The sequence below is a fragment of the Myxocyprinus asiaticus genome, chromosome 1, assembly GCF_019703515.2.
Source record: "Myxocyprinus asiaticus isolate MX2 ecotype Aquarium Trade chromosome 1, UBuf_Myxa_2, whole genome shotgun sequence".
Taxonomy (NCBI): domain Eukaryota; kingdom Metazoa; phylum Chordata; class Actinopteri; order Cypriniformes; family Catostomidae; genus Myxocyprinus; species Myxocyprinus asiaticus.
In genome coordinates, this window is record NC_059344.1 from 10,299,021 (window position 1) to 10,323,563 (window position 24,543).

At 36.3% G+C, this 24,543-nt stretch overlaps 1 protein-coding gene across 2 annotated transcripts in view; it reads left to right on the top strand.

The window, feature by feature from the left end:
* cemip (cell migration inducing hyaluronidase 1) overlaps positions 1-24,543 on the top strand; it is a 204,304-nt gene that overhangs the window by 140,945 nt on the left and 38,816 nt on the right. For both annotated transcript variants that reach the window (XM_051664519.1, XM_051664447.1), the window contains exons 13-17: positions 2,216-2,425; positions 15,246-15,451; positions 20,317-20,386; positions 20,662-20,790; positions 23,665-23,750. In XM_051664519.1, the coding sequence (XP_051520479.1) occupies positions 2,216-2,425; positions 15,246-15,451; positions 20,317-20,386; positions 20,662-20,790; positions 23,665-23,750 (701 nt within the window). The remainder of the gene's footprint in view (positions 1-2,215; positions 2,426-15,245; positions 15,452-20,316; positions 20,387-20,661; positions 20,791-23,664; positions 23,751-24,543) is intronic.

The following is a 24,543-nucleotide window of genomic DNA, read 5'->3' on the forward strand; positions in this document are numbered from 1 at the left end:
ATAGTGGTTAAAAGTCTTCTGAAGTATTGTTTTTTAGTTAATAATGCTGCCTTCACATGTTTTCGGAATTATCGTAAAAATACGAGTTTCCTACTCTGACTTCCACATTAATGCCCCGTCAAATTGTAATTACGATTGGGAAACTCAGAGATAATTTTGATACCTGATTTTCCATGTAAAGGAGACATAAACATTCAATATGGCGGACAAAATTACAGTTCAATAGTAAATGACGGTTTTATAAAATTTTCTAAATGCAGCTACCATATTATCGCTTGCCTTTTCAGTCACATACATTTACGTATATCAGGAACTTTTTGATACTAATTGTACATTTTTACACCGAGAAAATAACATGTATTTGACCAAAATTCCATTATCGTTAGCCAGTTGGCTAGCATGTATTACGGTGTCAAAATAAGAGTTCCTCAAGAAATATACTGTACATGAATGAACCTAGTGTCCTCCATGTTCCCAACAACAAAGCAATTAAAAGTTATGTGCTCATAGTTACGACTTCAGAAGTAGGAAGCCGGACAGTTCTGATAGCACTTGAAGGCAGCATAACTCTTGGCAACTCTGTTGATGTTTTTGGTCTCAAAGTCATAAATGTTCTAATTATTTGGTTGGAATGTGTTCAGTAAAACACAGCCGTATCTGTGTTTGTAGAGGGAGAATTTGTTAATAACACAGTATTAATAAAAAAATGTCAGTCAAAATGTCTCTTCCCTCACACACCCACACAAAAACATGTTCATCCTCTTCAATTAGAGTAATGAACCCACTGGCACACTTAACATCTGAACAGAAGATTTCCTGATTTTTGGGGTCTAGTTTATGGTCTTCAGCCCCAAGGGAGGTCATGAAAGCGGCTTCCAGTGTCATACTGTCACATTCTTATGATATTTGCCTGACAGGCTAATTTAATATATGAAACATTTAGAGAAATGTCAGACTGTAGGGGTGAAGCTATGAGTTTGGCTGTTCAAAAGGATGAGAGATAGTAATTAGAGCCAAAGTTTGCCATTTTCCCCTGAGAAACCTCAAATCATTTCAGTATCACTTGTATTCTTCTGTATTGCATTGATACTGTATGATATGTGACATATTTCACATCCTTTGACTTAAAAAGATCTGATTTAGGTTGCAAAAAAAGCAGCCATGAAATATGTAAGTGGACATGCATGTGACAATGAGAGAAGAGAATGGAAGTCAATCTGGTTGACACATTTACTTCCAACCTGCGAGTATATTCACACATAGACTGACGTGTACTTACAGACACACAAAACATATTCAGAAAGGGTGAAGTTTTCTCACTTCTTTTTCTGTTTTTTCCCCCTCACTTTTGACATTCCTAGATCTAGCTTCTGTAGTTTCAGATTTTAAATTCCCACATTATTCCATATTAAAGTAATGCATAGTTCACCCAAAAATTACAATTCTGTTATTATTTACCCTCTCTCATGTAGTTCCAAACCTGAATATCTTTCTTCTGTCGAACACAAAGGAAATGTTTTGAAGAATGTTCGCACTGCTGCCTTCCATACAATGAAATTGAATAGTGACCAGGGGATTTAAGGTTAAAAAACAAACACAAAAGCACCATAAAAGTATAAATGTAGTCCACATGACTCATGTACTATATTCCAAGTCTTCTAAAACCATGATTTGCATGAGGAACAGACTTAAATTTAAACTGTTATGCACTTAAAATCTTGCCTTGAAAATATTGTTTAACAGCCATGCCACTATTCACTTTCACTGTTTTTTTTTTGTGTGTTCCACGGTAGAAAGAAAGTCATATGGAGTCGGAACAAGATGAGAGTGAGTAAATTATGACAGAATTTTAATCTTGGCGTGAATAGGTCATAGGTCCAAAAAAAGCACACATTCAATAATCAGCTGCTAGACTAAAAGAACAATGAGCATTCCAATCGAAATGCCACATTTGTGGTGAGATTAAAATTAAAGTTTATTTGGAAGCGACAGTGTGCCAATTTTTTTGGCTTTATTAGCATGCAGTAACTCACTGATGTGCTATGTGCTGAAATCAGAGACCCATCACTCGAAATCCGATCACAAGTGGTAACAGGAGATGCATTTGAGATGTATGTTAATACCAGGCTTAAACAGCGATTTGTCTTGTCTGACCACATACCAGGTGTAATCAGGCCATATAGACATTGGTATTGTCTCTCTGTTTTCTCTTCAGATGGAGCGAGGTTTCCGCTCGGTGCATGTGGAAGGGGTGGAGTTAAAGCATATGGGACAGCAGTCTTTGGGACACTACCCCGTTCACTTCCATATGAACGGGGACGTAGATCAGAAAGGAGGCTACTACCCACCTACTTATGTGAAAGATTTGTCCATTCATCACTCCTTTTCCCGATGTGTCACCGTTCACGGCTCCAACGGGCTACTGGTGAGTTTCAGGCACAAATGCCAGAGGATTGCAGGAGCAAAAATGCTTCCACATTGAGTCCAACTCTGTTAAACATTTAATAGACTTGAATATTTAAATACAGTACTACCAGGGCCAGTCAAATTTGTTTCCACAACTTTCACACAATTTTGCCATAGAACTGGTGGTCGACTGATATGGATCTGTGATTTGGCACACTTTACAATGACTATACAGCATCACTCTTACGTTGCCATCCACACACCTATATCAGCTTCAACTCTGGGGCATTTTTGGGCTGCCGCCTGCACATTTTTAACACTCAAATTTAAAAGCTCACCATTCACACATACTGTGGACTAATTACCAAAAACAACTGTCTTACTTTTCAGAGCCCCCCAGTTTAAAAAAAGACTCAAAATATTCATAAGTAATATTGTATTTGTTTACGTATGATTAATCTTGTGATGAATATAATAAAATAAAATAAAATAAAAAAATTGGCATAACTTTGTAGCATGCAATTCTGTTCACTCTGTCTCCCTCCAAAAAATCTTATTTTATTCCACTAGATGGCAGCAAGCACTACAAAAAAGAATTTATCCTTTGTTTCCATCACAATATGCAGATCTGAAATGTAGGTGGCGCTGTAACGCATTTTAGCCCTCACAGATGTGCTTGTCCATAGTCATTCAGTCTAATTTTCAGTTCATGCACTGCCTTCATTGTTTCATTGAATATATTGGCCTCTGAGTGGACTAGAAGCTCAATCTAGGTGTCGTTAGAAAGCTGAGATCTATCCTTTGTGATGATATATAACATTTTATCATTAATAGTCGATAACAAACTGCAAAATGGCTTATTTTGTAGAAAACTGCCTAAAGTAAGAGCAGACAAGTTTGTGGCTATTTTGGACTTTCAGCAGCAATAATCGGCACATAAAATAGACATTTGTATTTGATGTCTTATAGAAATCATATTTCACTTTGTGATTCTTTACAAAGACTTTCGAACTGTGGTAAAAGCGCAACAAAATAAACTATACAGTTGCATTACTGAAAATGAGAGCTTTCATTTGATATATGATTTGTCTATTTATGTGCTAAAGACTTGTATATTCTTATTAATATTTCTACCACATTACCACTAGGTGGTGCTATTTTGTTATCTTATGTAACATAAATGCTGAAGTGATTCTAAGCTTTTAAACGATACCCCATATGCCTGACTTATGTATACGGGGACTTGAACATTTTAAGCGTAAACTTTTTCGTGATATAACGCCCCCTTGTGGACCCGCCGGGGTCCACAGAGTTTAAGAGGTTAAAATGCATTAAAAAAAAGCTTGACAACTCTGTGTGGCTAGATTACTATTTACAATATGCTGCTCTTCTCCATTATTTGATCATCATTTGGTGAGCTACTGCTGCCATGACCAAGAGGAAATGAACACAAACGTCTAGAATAATTTGTTTACTTCTTGTTTTCTGCAGGCCTTGTAGCAGGCAAGCAGTGCTGACTTAAATATGTTTTTTTTATTTTTTATAATAAGTCTCATTTGCACAAAGTATTTGTGCTCAAAATAATGACATTTAAACACTCACCATCCCAGTGCATACAGTAGCTGGTGAAGCTGGACTGCGAATGATTTTTGCACCGGAATACTTTAATTTTCTCCCCAAAAAAGGTTCAGAATTCATTGATATGTCTGTTTGTAGATTTTGGAATTGATACTAGAAGAAACACTTTTGTTCACTGGTTAAGGCCACATGATTATTGGACGATGTTATAATCTCAGAATTTATAGGCCTGGCTGATATATCTGTCTACACAGAACATTGCATCACCTCTGACAGTTTAATAAGAATAACCTGAGATGAAGTGTCTTGATCAAGAGCACAGTGGTGAAAAAGGATCACCCTTCATAAGGTTCAAACATGCAAGCTTTATGACAGACCAGGCTTTGGTTGCTTTACATTTCCAATTGTGTTTGTATAAGGCACTATTTCTCTAAGTGAGTAAATAACATTGATGGCAATGGCCAGGATAGACAGCTGAGATTAAGTTCAAAAGAAGGGAGCCTGAAAATATCTGGAAAAAAATCTATAATATATGCCCAGTGCCTGCCTGTAGTGGCTGTGCCTCTGATCATAGTGATGTCTAGCTGTCCATCAGCTGTCTGTTCTTATATGACAGACTGCACCTCTTTGCTCTTTGCAAGACTCAAACTCATGCTTTCAGGATGGAACACATGGTAGTCATGAAGCCAAGCCAAAGCTTTAGACAGGTAGCAAAAATCCCATTTTTGAAACATTCGTCTATCCAAAGTTTAGATGAACAGCAAAACTCATATGAAATCTAATTTTTATAAACCTGATCCAAACCGCATTTTTATGTTGTTTGAAATGCTATCATGAGTTAGATTAAAATTGTGGGTAAGGATGTCGATTTAACACGATTTAATTTAGTGTGATTAATTATAAAAAATAATGTGTTGGGGAAGCTACTTTGAAACTGTAGTTTGACAAGCTACAAGCTACTCATAATTTAAAGTAGTTGTTACAGTCAAGCTACCCTTTTGAAAAAGTAGTTAGCTACACTACAAGCTAGTTTCAAAAAGTAGCTAGCTACATTGAAGCTACTTAATGAGGCAATGTTTTTGCAATGTTACTATAAATCCAATAATAATACTAACAAAATGTACACTAATAACATTTATAAATTGTATACATGTATTAAATACAATAAATGTATTTAATACATTTAATGAATGGTAACATTAATGCATTTTATTATGGCTATAAAATAAAACAAAATAAAATAAAAATCAGAAAAGATCATTAAAAATGACATTAAACACCATTTAAAAAATATATATTTTTATTCTACAGGTATATTTCACACTTTCAGTCCTCCTGCCCAGGTGTAGCCTACTTCCCTAAAGATCCCATTTTTATGACAAACTCTCCTTGGCCTGGCATTTTGTCACATAATATTTAGCATGGATAATATAATAATAGAGACTCTGGGCTTGTTTCTGCTCTCACCTGCGTTCTTGTTCATTGTATTTTCAGAATTGTTTTGCCATCGACATGCAAATACCAGCTTTACAGGCCACATAGAGAGGTTGCGCTACAAATATCTGACGGACTAAGTTGTAAAATTTCCATCATGGTCTATTTTCATCCGTCATATTTGTTTAAATATCCCTGATATTTCCCTGGTAGTAAAAGCTATTTAATGTTGTCTTAATATAGTCAACATTTTCAGTTTAAAGTGACTGCGTAGTAATTGTAAGTCTGATAAAACAGGTGTTCTATTTAATAATTCACAGAGTTGGGGAACTTACTTTTAAAAGTGTACTTACGTTATTGATGTTTCTTGCTGAGAGCGGCAGAGCACGTTTGGCGATCTATTTCCTGCGCTCACACACAGCACGCGGCGAGAACAAGCAGGCAAGCGCGAGAGAGAACGTTTAAATAGCCAGAATAATCACATAAGGACAAATGTACATGTGTAAACTGATGCGCAGTATCAAATACACAGAATTTGTGGTATTCCTAATTGTAGAAATCACATCAATATGAAGACAAAGCCAAATCCCGGACATTTAGAAGTAATTTTGCAATCCCGGCCGGACACTTCCAAAAAGAGGACATGTCCGGGGGGAAAAAAATGACGTATGGTCACAAATTATTTATTTTACCAATCATTTTATTTATTTGATATGAAAATAATAGTTAATTAAATGCTAAGTAATAGAGAAAATGTGTTATCAAATAGTTATGCATGATAGGAATTATCTCGCTGCTCCCAATAAAGCACAGATAATGAGAAACTAAATAAACATATTCAGAACAGAAAGTAAATCCCTCAAAAGGCAATAACTTACTGAATTAGTTTATTAAAAAAGTAAAGATGTTGTATTGTCTATATTAAAAACAAAGAGTTTGGAACATTCTTTGTTTCTTAGAATAAAATGGTGTTCTTTCATCATTTCAGTTTTACCCGCCCCTGTACGTCTTGTAAAAGTAAAACTGTGATTGGTCGCTTTACATAACCATCAGACAGCCTCTTATTATCCAAGTCAGCTGTAATAAGCTGCCAGTAGATGGTGGTAATGCACTATTTTAGTCTGTGATCTGCCATTACAAAAGAAGAAGAAGAAAGTCGCCACATGATTCTGAGCAGCAGCCAGAATACGCTTCAAGCTTGTCAGAAGTTTTGCCGGTAAAAGTTTGGCTTCTACACAATAAAAATGCTATTAGTTATAATCTGACCAACATGATGTAGCGTTTGGTTGCACTACACCGCTACTTGCTGGAAAATGTAGTTTGCTACTGGAAAAGCCACACTGTTTTAAAAGTAGTTGAGCTACTGTCAAGCTACTGAAAAATGTAGTTAAGTAAGTAGCGTCTACTTGTTGTTAGCTACTCCCCAACACTGTTGAAATGATGCAATTAATCATGCCCCTTGGACATACCTACATTCCGTGAATACAGGCAACAAACCGCACCGAGAACAGGCACCATAAAATGAGTAAAGAAGCCTAACGGAGCAGGACGTGTTTTTGCATTTTAAATACAGCTGGACGGAGCACAATAGAATTTAGGGGTCTCGAGAACAGAGCACAATAGAATTCTGGAGTCTCGAGACAGTATCCTCAAAATGCCGTGTTTATGCGCGAGACGTTGAAAACCAGTGAACGCGATACAACCACAGTGAGACGCTTCAAAAGTGTCCATCTGACACGTGTGCATAGAGTAACACAGTCAGATGCAAGAAGGCATTGCAAGGATTTGAAAATATAACAAACAATATATTGATTACTAAAGCCACTTTTTGTATTGTCACTCGTCTACCAGAATAATGTAATGTCTTTGAATTATCTGAATTATTATATTTATAATAATTTTTATTATTATACATTAAATTACATTTGGTGACATTTCTCAGCAAATATTAATATATGTGTTTAATTGTGATTAATTTGATTCTTTATTCGGGATCTCATGTAATTAAATCAATTAAACATTTCCGATTGACAGCCCTAATTTTGGGTAATGCGGATCGGTCTGAACAGTCAGATCGGTTTTCAAGTAGATTATTATTTTTTTTATTTATTTTTTTGTCATTCGGGACCTGACATGCATGAAACATCATATAGGCTATAATGCACAGTAGTGGTCTACAACAGTTTCAGTCATTTTAATTCACTCTTTTTCCATAAAGTGAACTATAAGGCATTGACGATGTAATTAATATTGAATTAGTGAAAGAGTGAGAGGTGTCAAACACATTATGTACATGAATGTGTAAATACAGTAATGACTCTGATGCTTATGTTGTCTCATGCACCATGAGAGTTCTACAACAAGCTGTCATGAAAGGCATGAGCAGAGGCACATGAAAAGTTTTCCGTCTTCTCTTTCCATACTGACAGCAACTCTTAGTTGTTTTATGACAAAAGCCCTGTTCGGATGGGACTAGATTTCTATATGTTTGAGTTACAATTATTATCAAACGTCTGTGATTTAATGTACTGATTTGGATGGGACAAAGATCTCCGTGAATATTACAGAAGTGTGTCTGTTTTCTAGATGTGGGCTTTACAGAAGCTTGAACACATCAATTTAGGTGTTAAAAATAATGTATCTTTTAGAAGTTATGTTTAAATTTTTACTTTAAAAAATTACTTCTCATTTTAAAAATAAATTTCAAATAACTAATTATTTGATTTATTGATTTAATTTTAATTTATTAATTATGCATTATAAATGACTTATTTTTAAACAATTAAACAAACTTCACATAGGTTTATAGAAGTGGCTGCTTATAATAAACCCACTGAAATAAACAAGACTTATCAGTGAATTATAATTATAACATTACGTAATTGATCGTAAAAAATAAGATGAGTATCTTGCCTGACGCTGATTTTATAGTGGCCAGTCTGAGCAATTTTCATGATTTGGCTCTTCTTGTTTTATTTTCGTATTTTTTCATCGGATGGCAAAAAAAAAAAAAACTTCATCCATATTGAAAGGCACGCTGCAGGCAGAAGATTGGTACACAAGTGTTGGGCCTCATGTATTCAGATAGAAGACAAAGGCAGGCCTAACACAAGTCGTAAAACCTAACTTTCAGATAAAAATCACGCCAAAATCAAACAAAGGGAGTCCAAAACAGGCTACAAATCCATGAAGCCTTGCTCACTAAAGAATCGAACTCTCAACTCCTATTGGATGAGGCACACAACAGAACGTCCCTCAAACATGACATCATCAGGAGTTGAAATACCACTGTTATGTTTCGTGAGTTGCTTCCAGCGACTTTGTTTGCAGTGTGAAGACGCAGCTCTTTGCTGCTCTCAGGTGCAACCTCGTGGCACAAGGAAGTAATGTCCGACTTGAAACTGTAGCCATACAATCTCCATCTCGCTGGACGAGTTGAGATTACTCTGTGTTCAACCGAACACTCTAATGGATCCGAAGGAGACCGCCGAGCAATTCGCATCTTCATCCGTTTGCCTACAGAAGTGAAGAGATTAAAGATTTCTCTTCCATCTTCAATCAAGTCGACATTTCTGAGTTCTTCGCCAGCCCGCCGAGAATCAACAGCCGTACCGCCCGCCGACAGAGCGAGGAAACGGCCTCCCGTCATCACCCGAGCCTCAAGGAACCGGGTCAGAGTTAAAGGCCGGAGGAAAACACATTCTACCTGTGTCCTCATGCGAATTCAAGTAAGAGGTTTACGTCTGGGCAGAGATAGAATATTATAGCGTGTTATTCTTGTGTTTCAAGGTTTTTGCTTGTACAGTTTACGGACCGCCATGTCCGCTCATTATTAATACTCAGGGTATTAATTATCACAAATTTGTTTTGCTGTATTGTGGTCCATCCAAATTGGATTGTTGTGTAATTTCGCCATCGCGGGTGAGACAGCAACTGAGTTCATCCATTAAAGAGTCAAATAACTCGGGACTTTTACGAGCCCCGCTCGTAAAACCGCGTCTCTAAGAGCTGCTTTCTCTCCCACTATCGCGAAATCGGCTTTAGGGCTGTCACTTCTCTCTCTCTCTCTCTCTCGTAATAACCACACTGACACACACACACACTGTCACACACACACCTTATGTGTTATAGGATTATTTTATTTCCATATCTAATCATATCACTGTTTAGTTTGTAGTTGTAAGTCGGAAGTTTATTGACTGCATTGTATTAATTATTAATTGATATTACTGCATAAATAAACTTTGTTTATATTACAAAGAGACGTGTTTTGGTTTGTTTTACATACGCCTGTGTCATGCTGATGGGATGTCAGTGCTCGGATTCAAACCTTCATTCGTTGTTTTTTTTTTTTCCGGAAAATCGATATTCTTCGGATGTCGATTTTCCTAAGAAAACAATCTAATATTGAGACTGTTTTACTATTTGGTTATTAGTCCCTAATTCCAGGGTGGTGCCCCGTCAATGTTAATCCTTATTAATATTCTATTGATTTTTGATAATTGATAATTATCTTTGATGATTGAATTTGAATGATCAGTAAGCTAGTGTTAATTTTAATTAATGTTTCATCGATGTTAACAATTAATGTTGATAATTGTTGATTTTAAAGGAAGCTAAAAAGCTAACATTGATTCTCAATGTTCTATTGATTTTAATAATTATCTTTGATAATTATTAATTATTGCTAATAACCAAACTTGCTCCTAAACGTAGCACAATACATTTACTGGAGCCCCATATGAGGTTTTAATGAGTTAGATTCAATTAATTAATTTAAATATTAATTGATAACTAAAGAAATAATTATTTCTGATAGTAACACTGATCTAAACAACCAGTAAAGCCCTACATAAGTACGATCTATAACGGTAGTTCATGCAGGCCAAAATACATGAGATGCGTTGTGCAAAATTCAATATCAGCAATCAATCACAGACATTCGGACGGGATTAGATTTATCAGAGGACCCTTGAGTCAGCCGAAAAACATTAGGAAATTTGCGCTGTCATTTTTTACAGAAGATGTGAATAAAAACACAGACTTGTCAGATTCGGACGGGTTTTACAAAGTACGTCTTAAGCCCTATTCGGACAGCAATTATTTTACATGGGGACGTGAGGTAATTCCAGCATTTACAAGGGATAGTCAGTGATTTTATTGCTGTCCAAATCCGAAATGTCTGTTTTTCCTCCCACCTTCCGTGATAATTCTCGGCCAAATTACCTACTGTTTTTTGACAAACACCAAGGTCGTATGGTAATTTAATTACCGTCCGAATCCACATCTGAGTTTATAATCCAAAAGCCATTTTGGAAATCCTTTTTGACCACTGCTAAGTGCCATACATTTACAACCAGAGCTGTTACCACATGCAGCGCAATGGACAGTTGTGAAAGTTGGAGGTGTCATGGCTGGGACTTGAACTCTGGTCTCTGGTGTTAGAGTCTAACTCTCAACCCTTGTAATAAGATGCACTTAAGGGTTGAGGTGCAGAAAATATTTTAATAAAAGTTCAGGCAACAATAATCCACAACTGGAGCAAAAAAACAGCAAAAGTAATCCTCAAAAAACAAAACCAGTCCAAAAAGGGCATTCCCCAAATGCATTAAAAAAAAAAAAATACCAAAAAGCAAAAAACTCCAGAGGAGAAAGTCCATAAGAAATTAAACAGTGAAGGGGAAAAATCCTAGGGCAGAGTTAATCAACCGTCTTGAGAGAACACTTACTCAGGCAACTGGCTTCAGGACAACTAAACACCAAGCAAAGAAACTAGGAGACAGAGTAACTTAAATACATGGGGCTAAATGACACACATGTGAACTTAATTACACTGATTACAAATAGTGAAGCTGGGTATAAGAGCACCAGGAGGACCTCTAGAGGCCAAAACATAAACACAAGCAAAACACTGACAGGAGGATTGTGTAACAGAAATTTTTGAAATAATTCACAATAATAAAATTAAGTCGCCGCTCCACCACAGTGAGTGGGAACTCTTAAATAGAAGAGAAAGAAAAATGAGAACCAGATCACATAAACTTCTGAAATGGTCCATTATTATAGCAGCAATGTAATAAAATTTTAATATATCATATTTTAATGGTTCGTTTATATGGGTCGAGTAGTCCCAGAAAATTTGCCGGGTTAATGTCTATCTTATTATAAGGTTTAATTTCCACCTCCACTTTTTAAACACTGACAGATAATTCCAAATGATGTCCGTCATTTTGATAGATAAAACATAAGAAAACCATTTTTACCGTAGCTTCTCAAATTTCATTTTAACTATCTTTACTGTCCTTGATATGTGCGGCTTCTATATCTCCTTGCATGCTCTTAGGAGAGAGCACGCACGCACGCGGCGCAACTGAGGTGATGCGGGTGACGAAACGCGTACCCTCGTTGACAGATTTATTTGGCTGCGTCGATAAACAGTCTTGTCCCTACAGTTTCTTGATTCATTTAATTGCTCTTCACGAGAATTTTGGCTTGATCCATATGTGAAAATGTACACTGTAAATGACCGCAGCGCTTTGCAGCGCGGTTCCCTTATGCTTTAAAAATGTTATTTTCTCTTTAGCATAATTCCAAACATATTTAAACGCAAATACAGAGGACACAGTTTGTGGAATGCTGAATTTTCCATATAATAAGCACAACTGTAATCATGTGATCGACAAAGTCTTGCTCGTCCCCCATGATTTAATTGTCATCCGAACACATGAGTTTTATCACATAGGAGCCATGGAAATGTACTTTTACTGACTTCACCCTGAGAAACAATTGCTGTCCGAATAGGGCTATTGAAACGTGAATTTCCCTGACCTCCTCAGGAAAAACGAGTCAGTTCCGAATAGGGCTAAAGTCTCTTGCCATCAGGCTGACGCCTAAGTCATTACCATAGCAACTAATACAGAGACAACCTACTGACTACACTGGAACAAACAGACACAATCTCATTACTTGCAAAATGACAGTGTAGACAGTCAGGCCTTAAGATTGCATTTAAAATACTAATCAGAATTGGGTGCAGTGTGAATAAAGCCCATGTGGTGTGACTGTTAATTTAAATGTTGTGATTTAAATGCTGTATTCATGCCTTCAGTGTAGATCCAAATGGCCGACGTTCTTGTCTTGTAGAAGATCCAACAGATTGTTTCTAGGGGTCAGCCACATTTATACAGAAGTGTAGAACTTTGCTTGTTTCGACTCAGACTAGTCAAACTAGCTTAACAATCTCTCCTTGGCTCTTCGCAAGAGCGTGAAGCTACTGTTCAGAATCAAACGCCTCACAAAGATGCAGGACTGCCACTGTAAGCTGCTTTATTTTGTTTACAGGACACAAGGTGAGAGGTTATGCTCAAGTGAAGTCACATTATTTGTTTTGTGATAGCATGCTAAGATTGTATCTTGAAGCTAGTGGGGGGCTCATCCCAACCTAAGAGCTCTGACAGGAGTAACTCTCTGACAAGGGTTGCCTCTAATGCGTTTAATAAGGCTAAATGGTCTATTTCCCAGCAGTGGGTGTATCACACACTGGCGTAGTTTACAATTCACCTATTTCTTTGAAAGGATTAATGGAATTGCTTTCAGTCCCCCAAAATTGTGTTTGTTTGCCAACTCACACTGTGCAGCTGATTTTTTGACTGGCATTGAATATGGAATATGGAGTGCATTATATCAGACTCAATTCAGGCTTTTAGGAATGTAGGTGAGCAGGTCTTCTAAAACAGAGGATAGCTGATATCTTTCAAGTTTATGTTTCTAATTAATCTGAAAGCCTTTCAATCGCTTTGTGTGAGGAACAGACCAAAACTTAAGTCATTTACTGAAAAACCTCCGTCATAGATCTAAAATTTGAACTTTTTGTTCATCCGAAATTTTCATCTTTGCTTTCAAATGATGTGCCACACCTGGTCAGGTTAGATGTCATTGACACCAAACAGCGCTGTTTTCGCAGTATAACCAAATATAGAACGCCACGTTGAATATGTGGAATGGAAAATGTGTGTAATTCTCAAACAAATCTATGATATTGCTTTTGAAGACTTGGAATTTAGTGCACAAGGACTACTTGTTTTGGTGCATTACGGTGTTTTGTGTCATTCTGGAGCTTGACAGCCTCTGGACACTATACTCTTTCAAATAGAGCAGCTCAGACATTCTTCAGAATATCTGATTTGGTGTTCAATGCAAGAAACAGAAGTCATATAAAGGGTAAAACAAATTACGGAATTTTCGCTTTTGGCTGAACTATTCCTTTAATGATGTAATTGGATGCTTTTCGTGGGAATATTGAATGGGTTTTGAAATTGAGAGAGATCCCACAGGGGAGGGAGCTCTTTAGCTAAATGGCCATGTGAATGCAAATATAAAAGTAATGGTTTGGTAACTGCTGAATTGTCTCAAAGACTAACACCTATATATAAGCTAAGAACCAAGCACTATAAAAATAAATGTTCTTTAATGTTTTTTTGTTTTGTTTTTGTTTGTTTTTGCATATTTTAGGTTCAGCAATGGACCTTTTTCTTACACTGAAAAAAATGTTAACCTACAAAATGTGCTTCTTGTGTTAACATCTGAATGAACTGGTTTGATTCAGGCCAAAAATATTTAACATCACTGAATCAACCTGAATACATTAGGTTACACCAACAAAATTAATTTAAAGGGTTAGATCTGGTAGAAATAGCTTAAAGTGATAGTTCACCCAAAAATGAAAATTCTCTCATCATTTACTCACCCTCGTGCCATCCCAGATGTGTATGACTTTCTTTCTTATGCAGAACACAAACGAAGATTTTTAGGAGAATATCTCAGCTTTGTAGGTCCATACAATGCAAGTGAATGGGTGCCAAAATGTTGACACTGTAAAAAGCACATAAAGGCATCATAAAAGTAATCCATAAGACTCCAGTGGTTAAATCCATATCTAGGTGTTGGTGAGAAACAGATCAATATTTAAGTCCTTTTTTGGTAGAAATTATTTTCCTTGCCCAGTAGGGGGTGATATGCATGAAGAGTGTGAATCACCAAAAACACAAGAAAAAGAATGTGAAAGTGAAAGTTTGTAGTGAAGATTGACTGAAGATCACATCCGAAGACATTGATTTAACCTCTGGAGTCTTATGGATTACTTTAATGCTGACTTGTGTTATTTTTGGAGCTTCAGAATTTTGGCACCCATTCACTTGCATTGTATGGACCAAAAGAGCTGAGAAATTCTTCTAAAATCTTCATTTGTGTTCTAAAAATGAAAGAAAGTCATACACGTCTGGGATGGCTTCGGGGTGAGTAAATGATGAGATAATTTTCATTTCTGGGTTCACTATTCCTTTAAGGTAACAATTGCAAGTTACCACTTTTTCAGAAGATTAAAACATATTTTTGGATGTAAAGGGTTGTTGAGTTGGTGATATGGTTCTCTGGAGTTAAAAAAGTTAACAATGTTACATTGTAGCTTCTTCAGATCAGTGTATTGGTTACTAGGTTCTTTAAAGTACCAGTGCATACTGTAGATTGTTTGCTATAGAACTAGATTTTTGTGGGAACGTCAAAAGGTTTTTGTATGACAGCAGGCTGTAAAACCGCTTTTGCTTCTAAATGGAACTATTACAGTATTTCAAGAGTGAATGCTTATAAGTCATTCCAAGTTTTTGGTTATTCTTTTCGATAGTTTTAATTTTTCTTACTTCAAGTTTTTCGTTATTCACCCTCAGGAATAAAGCAGTAACGGTGGCCCATGATTTAGTTTTCTTACCTAACATTAACAATTGTTAAAAACAAATGAAACCTGATCTTCTATTGTTCTTATGTCCCTGTAGGTGAAGGACGTGGTGGGCTATGATGCTTTAGGACACTGCTTTTTCACTGAGGATGGACCGGAGGAAAGGAACACATTCGACCACTGTCTGGGTCTACTGGTGAAGGCGAGCACACTGCTGCCCTCCGACAGAGACAGCAAGATGTGCCGAGACATAACGAACGGAGCTTTTCCTGGATACATAGCCAAACCTCGCCAGGACTGCAGGTATCACTCAATGACCAGAGAGATAAACCCACAGAGGATGGTGTATAGATGGTTAAAAAGCCATTAGTGGGTCTGAAAGGGACCATATACAGACAGTCTCACACAAAGACATGGGTATAAACCCAAGACCAGAGAGCCGTATTAGAGAAACTTCCCAAATCTGGAATCTTATAGATACAGTCGGCTACATGTCATATGGTGGGCAGGGTTCGTACCTTGTCATATGGTGGGCAGGGTTCGTGGGCAGGGTTCGCAAGGTGCTTGAAGTGCTTAAAGTACTCGAATTTGGCTTTTTCAAATTTAAGTCCTGGAAAACCTTCGAAAATAGCAATCTTTACCAAGAGGTGCTTCAAAAGTTCTTGAATTATAGAAAATCTTAAAATAAATTGCTTAAATCATTTAATAAATGAAATGTATTTATTTATTTTCCGAAAAACACGACGACAGACCACTAGACCACTGCTGAAGCAGGCAGCGCATAGACGGCGCTGTCACGCGGCACTGTTTAATTTTGGCAGCGCTGTTCAGAATGGGCCAATCACAATCAAGTGTTACTGGAGGATTTAAAAAATATATATTTTATAGATACTACTGTTGCAGATTTATCTATCAGTTTTAATTACAATTTACTCTCCAGAGTGAAAAAATTATATGAGATGTAAAATATTTTGAATGATTTAAATGCAGATCAATGGAGGATTCAGTTTTGTGCGTCGTCTAGTGCCCCCTTCTGTAAAGAAAGCTTTGTGTCTCACAAAATAGGTTATTTCTGACAACATTTGGGTCAATATCAAAATATGTTGACAAACATGTCCCTTGACTTTTTAGTCATGAAAAAGCTTTCAAATAGCGAAAATGTTTTTTTTTTTTTTTTTTTTTATTTTATAACCTAACCTTTAATTATATGAAATGGCTTGACTCTGTTTTGCAATTTTTTTAGAAAATATATTTGAAATTGTTAATTGCCTGAAAAAAATCCTTGTTCCCTTCATCTGGTACACCACTTCTATGACATGTAAAGTTATTTGTGTATTTATTTTGTACTTATTTTTAATAAAAGCATTAGTGCAAGGCCGAACAAGTGTGCAAAAAAGCAAAACAACATTATTATTAATAATTGTAATAATTTAAAAAGAATGTTTGTCCCTTGATTTCATGTTATTGGTTTTATCAATGTTAAAACCTTTTTTTTTTAATGTTTTAAAAACATTTAAATACAAAAAGTTGTAGAAAATAATTTTTAAGGTTTAAGTTCAGAGGCTGCTTAAATATGCATATAGTGATTGTTCCCAGCATGTTAAAAAGTTATTCACATTTTAACTAATATTTTCACACAAAAATATTGGTGTTGTACCCCATTGAACCCTCAAAATGTGGTGTTGTAACCCATTTAACCCTCGTTAGTGTTAACTTGCTTCATTCGTGAAAACAAAATTAAATAATAAAAGAAAGAACAACAACCATGTTGTCCTTTATGAATACAAATGTATGTCAACATGTTACAAAATGTTTACCCTCAGCGTTTATAGGCAAAAACTGAACTAAATGGAAAATTTCAATATTTTGTACGTTGGAAAGTCAAACATTTTTGAGAATGACCCATTTGCAGTTTCGGTCAGTTACTCACATAAATCTGTTGTGTGACTTTAGAAAACATGGAACACAGCACATGAGTCATATGGACTACTGTTTACGGACCCAGTTATTCACTTTAGTTGGAAAGCGACGTGCGTTTTAAGGGAGCACACTACAATTGCACATCAATTTCGTCATTAATAAACCAAGAATTGTTACTGTGAGAATATGTAGTTAAAGATGCTCATTGTTGTACTTGTAATAAGTGGTGTTTTATACAAATAAATTAACTGAACGGTTAAAATATTTTTATTTAAAATTAACAAAACTAATTTGTTTTAATGACATCTCGAGCATAGTCCTTGAAAACAAATAAAAATGTGCTTGAAAAGTCCTTGAAAGTCCTTGAATTTAACTTTGAAGCATCTGTACGAACCCTGGGTGGGGGAGTGGTTTAATGTGGGGGAAAGCAAAGCCCCTTTACTATAGTTATTCATCCCTAAGAGAAAAAACTGGAGAAATATCTGATAAATGGAGCTATTTTAACAATGAAAAATGAGCATGTGATGAGCATGTGTAAACATCAGCAAGGACACCTACAGTACCTTTGCTCCGTGGAATATTGAAGCTAATAACTTAACATTAATTAATTTATGTATTGATTCAGGTCTTAGTAAAGGTGACAGTAAATTGAGTTCACAGTATCATAGTGAATGTGTTATATGAGCAGTTCTGTTCACTTACACTAATGTTGTCAGGTGTGTTATCGCTATCAAATGGTGCTTTCCACTTTTCAAGTGACTGTGATAATCGTTTGCCTCGATTCTGATTTACATTCTCCACTTTTCAATCAAATTACTGTGTAATTTAACATTTCTTTTACAAAAAATGTCAGATAAATATGCTATACAGTGTCACTCTTCATTCCAGCCCACGTAAGTATACTATCAATTGTGTTTATGTGAATATTTTGCCAAAGAATTGTCCCGTTCATGGCAGTCTCCCATTCATTCCTATGGGATGATCTGCAAAGCCTGTCAGAGTGAGCAACAGTAATCAAGGGGGCGGAGCTAAGTAAAGGGTCAATTGTTTTTCAAAGTATGTGGTTATGGAGAGTTTTTTTCTGATGTACTCGATGTACTTCAAATCTCTTCTATCTACTACAATACTCCAAGCATGAGTAGGGCTAATAATACAGTAAGGTTCATTTCAGCGGTCTCGGAGCGTCTCACAAATGCGTCTGAATAATAATAATAATAATAACAACAATAATAATAATAATAATAATAATAATTTGAGTTTCATTAGTTTTCCCTTTTTTTGGCTTTAAAATTTCAACAGCAGCAATATGAGCGTGGAGCACTAATTAGAAACGTAAGGAGATGCCGTAGCCATAATTATCATTCTAGCTTCATACTGTTAACTCATTCTTCTAAACAAACCTTTTAGTAGATGCTTTCTCACATTCTCTGGCATTCTTTAATCCCTTAAAGAAAAAACAACACAACATGTGGTCACACTGATGATCTTTTCTGCCTGTGCTCATTATTGTGTAATGGTTTTTCTCCTTAGATGCACTTGCATTTTTCCAACCGCAGATAAACTTTGCTAATTAAAATAACAACATTGCCACATTAAGAAGCCAAGCTGTTAAACTCTGGCAGCAAAACTGTCTGGGTTGGGAAACCTCTGCTGTTGACTGTAAATAATGTTTAATATGAGCCACGGAGCTGTGGAGAGCTGGGAATTGCTTTGAAGGGCAGTTATCTGTAAAGTTTTAGGGCGAGATGGACAGTTATGGAGTTGAATCCTTAACTCTTAAAAATCTGCTGTTAAATATCTAAAAAAACTGCACCAATGCGGTACAAACAGATAAACAGGAAAGATACACAAGTGACTGTTTTGTGTTTCTACACATGGAGGTTTATCTATATGCAAACACCCTGTAACATGCAGAAAGAATATTCAGCCGAAGCATTAGAGCATCAAATTGCAAAACTAAATTCCTAACTGCTCTTATATACATTGACATGCACCATGCACCTCTTAGATTGAAATTCAGTAAATAGAGAGGTAAAGACTTTGTAGCTCATGAATTGTAGAGGTGGAGACGCACGTTGGTCAGGATATGAGCTCATATTAAAAGATTGCAGTTCAATTTTTATACGATATCCCTATAAATGATATGGGTATATCATTTTTCAGATTTTTTAAATTGTCAAAAACTAAATCCTGTGATCCTGCAGCTCAACTGATAGAAAATGGCACTAGTAATGTCACACAGTAGTGCAGCAACCACAGATGGCATATGCATATTAGCAATCTCATATTCTCACAAAAGACTGAACTAATTGTACAAACAGAGCTCAATGAATATTACATTTACTGATAGCGCACGTGAAGCACTTTTACTTTGAAGTTGCTCTCATGCTCTTTTTGGATCCAGCAAGCAGCGATGTCCTTAAAACTTTCAGTTTACACAGTCTGAATCACCTACTTGGAGTGTCACAGACGGAGCGTCATGTAGCATTCTCGAGTCAGAGGAACAGAGCTTTGATCCAGGCTGATAGAATATGTGTTTAGAGGAAAATACAATTGTACAGAGGAGTTACCATAGCCTTTCTGTCAGCTCAAACCTCTCTGGATATTTTCTATGACCTCTTATCAACAAGGCGTTTCCGTCTGCAGAACTTTTGCTCACTGGATGTTGTTTTTTTGCCACCATTCTGAGTAAACACTAGAGACTGTTGTGTGTGAAAATCCCAGGAGATCAGCAGTTACAGAAATACTCAAACCAGCCTGTCTGGCACCAACAATCATGCTATGGTCGAAATCACTGAGACCACCTGTTGGGGGTGCTGTTATACTGTAGAACCAAGCTGGGTAAATAAAAAAATAAACAAATAAAAAAACTACAGTGAACAAAGATTTTTGTAGATAACATATTCCAAAAAGCAACTATCAGCACCGATGAACTATAAAACGGATAAATTGGTCTACCTCTAAACTCTACACATCATGAGCTCCTGCGCATCTGTGGCACCTCTATAACACAGAACAAACATTGTTTGACGTTGGCCTATTATTGTAATAACACAATGGCATGTAACAAAACAAAAAAAAAAAAAATATATATATATATATATTAGTTACAGCAGAGTCAAATAATCTGTTTGAGATCAGGTTAATAATGGACATCTGACATGTTTGTGATGGCGGAACTGGGTAGCAATAAGATGGCGTACAATCTAATCAATGTTGCTCTCTCTGTGTCTTTCTCTCTTTCTAAGTGCCACCTCTACCTTCTGGATGGCTAACCCCAATAACAATCTCATCAACTGTGCTGCAGCCGGCTCCGAGGTGAGTCTCGTTACCACGGCAATGGCTCTGATTAATGGTGCCACAGTATGCGTCCAAGCAGCAGCTCCTTTCCACCTACCATGCTTATTTGTAATGGGACACACAGTGGTGTGTGTCTGTGTGTGCGTGTGCGTGTGTTTGTGTGTTAGTTAGGCATGGACATTTTTTATAAACCGCTGTGAGTTCATTCTTCATGCATTTTGTGCCCATTAGGACAGTCATTAGTACTGACTTGAAATCCTCATTTCACTTAAGTTGTGTGTGTGGCCTTGCAGGAAACGGGATTCTGGTTCATTTTCCACCACATCCCTACCGGGCCATCAGAGGGCATGTACTCCCCTGGCAAAACCGAGCATACACCCATGGGTCTCTTCATGAATAACAGAGCTCACTCCAATTACAGGGTGAGTGTGAATGCGTGTATCTTTGAGAATGAATGTGGGCCACGACACCAGAGGAATAGGTGCTGGCAGCTGCGCTCTCTGTATACTCCATAAGAAGGCCGATGCAAGAGATTGATGATCTTGTTGTTCGAAAAAGGAAGAAGGCGAGCACTTTCTCTCTATCCAGCTGTAATATGTGCCATCATTCTCAGCCCGACCAGCGTAATTGAAATATAATTCTTTTTTAGCTGCTAGCTACTTAGCCCTTTCAATAAAACATGATTTAAGGGTTCCACAATTTAGGGTTTTGGAGTTCTGAAATACAATATGTTCTTCAGTCACTATAAAGGAACATTTGTCATCACCCTGGGCAAGTTAATGACAAGTTTTACGACAAGGTTTTTCAATGAGAAAATGTGACAGTTTTTCAGTGTTGTGTAAAGTATACAATCATGTAAAAATAAAAATACCTATTTATTTTTTTAACTTATGAACTGCTAAATATTACACATACTGTATAAACAAATCGTATTGCATATATTAATGCAATAATAGTGTTTAAGACATAAACATATCAAATTAATGTATAGCCTAAAACAGATTAAAACTTACATGTACATTCTCTTCTCTTTAGATTCCCAAGTGAAGACACAACACACATTTTCAAGAGTTCGCCTTGTGATTTTGATTCAGATTTGCAAATTGAATCATTCAAACTGGTTTTCGAATCATTTTGACTGGTTCAAAAGAATCAAACTGATAAATATTCAACTCATTCGCGAATCCCACATACTATTGCCCATCCCCATGCTGTTTACATTTACAGATGTGTTATTATTTGGTGGTGTTATGTCACAAAAGTAACGAAAATGGAGAAATGTATTGGAGGTATTCATTTTCTCTTCAAAATGTAGTGAAGTAAAAATGAAAGTAAAGTATAAATATTTAAAAACTGTACTTAAGTACAGTAACAAAGTATTTGTACTTTGTTACTATAAACTTGTGCTGTTTTTCTGTGTAAGCTTGCAGGACTTTAGCAATGTTTAGAATTAGCAGAGACAAAAAGCATGTCCTGTTTGCTTGAAATAAAGCACTGACGAATGCAGCCTTATCTTTTATTTGTTGGGTCTTTTTTAGCAAAGGCTGTGTCTGTGGCCAGCAGGGACTGAAAACGGTTCAAGGTATGAAAATGAAAACCGAAAAAGAATGACATTTTTGCAGAACTTAACCGAAATTTGGAACAAAGGCCCTTTCAATTGTTCCAGAGTGAAAACTTTATTTAAAAAAAAAAGCTAGTAACCAGTTAATAACCGGTTAATTTCGTTCTGATACTCTTTTAATAATAAAAAAAAAAACAAAAAAACACTAAATGGTATTTCACCCAAAAAATGGGGCTTTTGTTGAACATAAGCATATGCTTTGATTCTGAAGGAAAACTGCTGCATCACACAATTGTGACATGCAGAAGACCTTTTTAACAACTATATAAAATTACAAAATGTACATGCATGGTTAATCCAGATGCAAGGAAAAATAGAGGTAAATTTCTCCGTTGTTTCGAATCTTCACTGAATTATTATTAGATATGATGCATTAATACAGATTTGATGCTTGCGGGTTTTCACTGAGGAGCAGATCTGTAATTAAAACTAAAAATTCAAATTAAATAATTAAACAATGATTACATAATTAAAATAATTTGGCCTGCATAATATGACGTTTAGTCCCAACATTTTTTGCCAGATCTGGCAACACTGCAACTGGTATACCACCCACCCTTCACACAGAGTACTGTCATTTTAAAAAGAACATTATTAATTGTTCTTTAATTTCTGGTTGCCAATTGGAAAGGAGGCTTCGGAACACTCGAACCAGAATGAAAAAATGCTGTTTCTCCTCAGAACGAACCGAAATGGAAAAACATTTTGTTTTTAGTCCCTGGTGGTCAGTGTAAAGCTGAGGCATAGGATGACAAGTAAGTAGGCTCTGGAATAACCTGTTGGTACTTTAAAGCTGTGTTGGTAATTATATGCATTTTTTTTTATTTTTTCTATTGTTTATTTTGAAAAAATGCATCTATGTTTGTACAGTATGTGTGTGTAGATAAGTGTTTATCATCAGATGCTGCAACATAGCCCTTTGAAGTGACAATTAGGATTTACTTCTACACAGGATGTGTTTTGCATTAAAACAGCTAGATGGAGTGCAATGGAATTGAACAGAAGAGGTGTTTATTGTCACATTAACTACACCATTGCTAATGTACACACTCATAAAACTTGAGATGTTTATCCCACCCCCAGATTCATTTGATTGGCCTATTGGCCTACTGACATTGATCTGCTATTCTGCATGTAAAAATTATTTTTTAAATTGACAGTGTCTTAAAAACAAGAATAAAAAAAACAAACAAACAGTGAAATGTGGCACATTGGCCCAAAGCATCTTTCTGGAGTCTGTGTACATTGACCAACAATTAAAAAATAGTGTAGACAGAACACAATAGTGCATCCTGTGTAAACAGCTCCTTACCCCTTTAATAAAACAATATATAAGGGTTTGAGAATCCAAGGTGTTGGAGTTTTTTTGTGCTGAAATACTGCATCACCATCAGTCACCATGAAGGAACGTATGCCAGCACCCACTTAATGACAGCTAGGTTTTACAATGAGAAAATGTGACAGTTTTTCTGGCTGTCAGCGTTTCGCAGCATCTTTGAAACTGAGCAACGTTTAGAATTAACAAAGATAAAGCATGCTTTACAGCTAGTTAAGACAAAAAGCATGTGTTTTCTGCTGCAAATTCAACATTGGTGAATTCATCCTTGTTTTTCATTTGTTGATTTTGGGCTCTGGGGCTCATTTTCTCTGTGTTGATGTTTGTGTTTCATTGTAGGCAGGAATGATCCTCGACAATGGTGTGAAGACCACAGAGGCTAACGCAAAGGACAAGAGGCCCTACCTTTCCCTAGTAGGAGCTAGGTGAGCATTAGCACAAGTTTATTTTTCTTACTCGATTGGCAAATGATTTTTAATTCTTGTTTTAAGCATAAACTTCACTAAATATTGATTGTTTTCTCTAAAAGCAAGACTGAATATCTTGTATCATTTTGTTTCTAAAAGGGATTGTTTACCCAAAAATCTAAATTCTCTCATGATTTACTCACCCTCCTAGCATCCCAGATGTAAGACTTTCTTTCTTCTGCAGAACACAAATGAAGATTTTCAGAGAAATATATCAGCTCTGTAGGTCCATACAATGCAAGTGAATGGGTGCCAAAATATTTAAGCTCCAAAGTCCACATAAAGGGAGCATAAAAGTAATCCATATGACTCCAGTGGTTAAATCCATACCTTCAGACATGATATGATAAGTGTGGGTGAGAAACAGATCAATATTTAAGACATTTTTTGTCATAAATTTTCCTCTCTACCCAGTAGGGGGCAATATACACGAAGAATGTGAATCACTAAAAACAGAAGAAGGAGAAAGTGAAGGAAAAAGGGCTTAAATATTGATCTGTTTCTCATCCACACCTATCATATCGCCTCAGAAGACATGGATTTAAACACCAGTGTCATCTGGAGTACTTTTATGTTGCCCTTATTTGGATTTTGGAGCTTTAAAATTTTGGCACCCATTCACTTACATTTTATGGACCTACAGAGCTGAAATATTCTTCTAAAAATCTTTGTTTGTGTTCAGCAGATGAAAGAAACTCATTCACATCTGGGATGGCATGAGGTTGAGTAAATGATGAACCCTTTCAGTAAA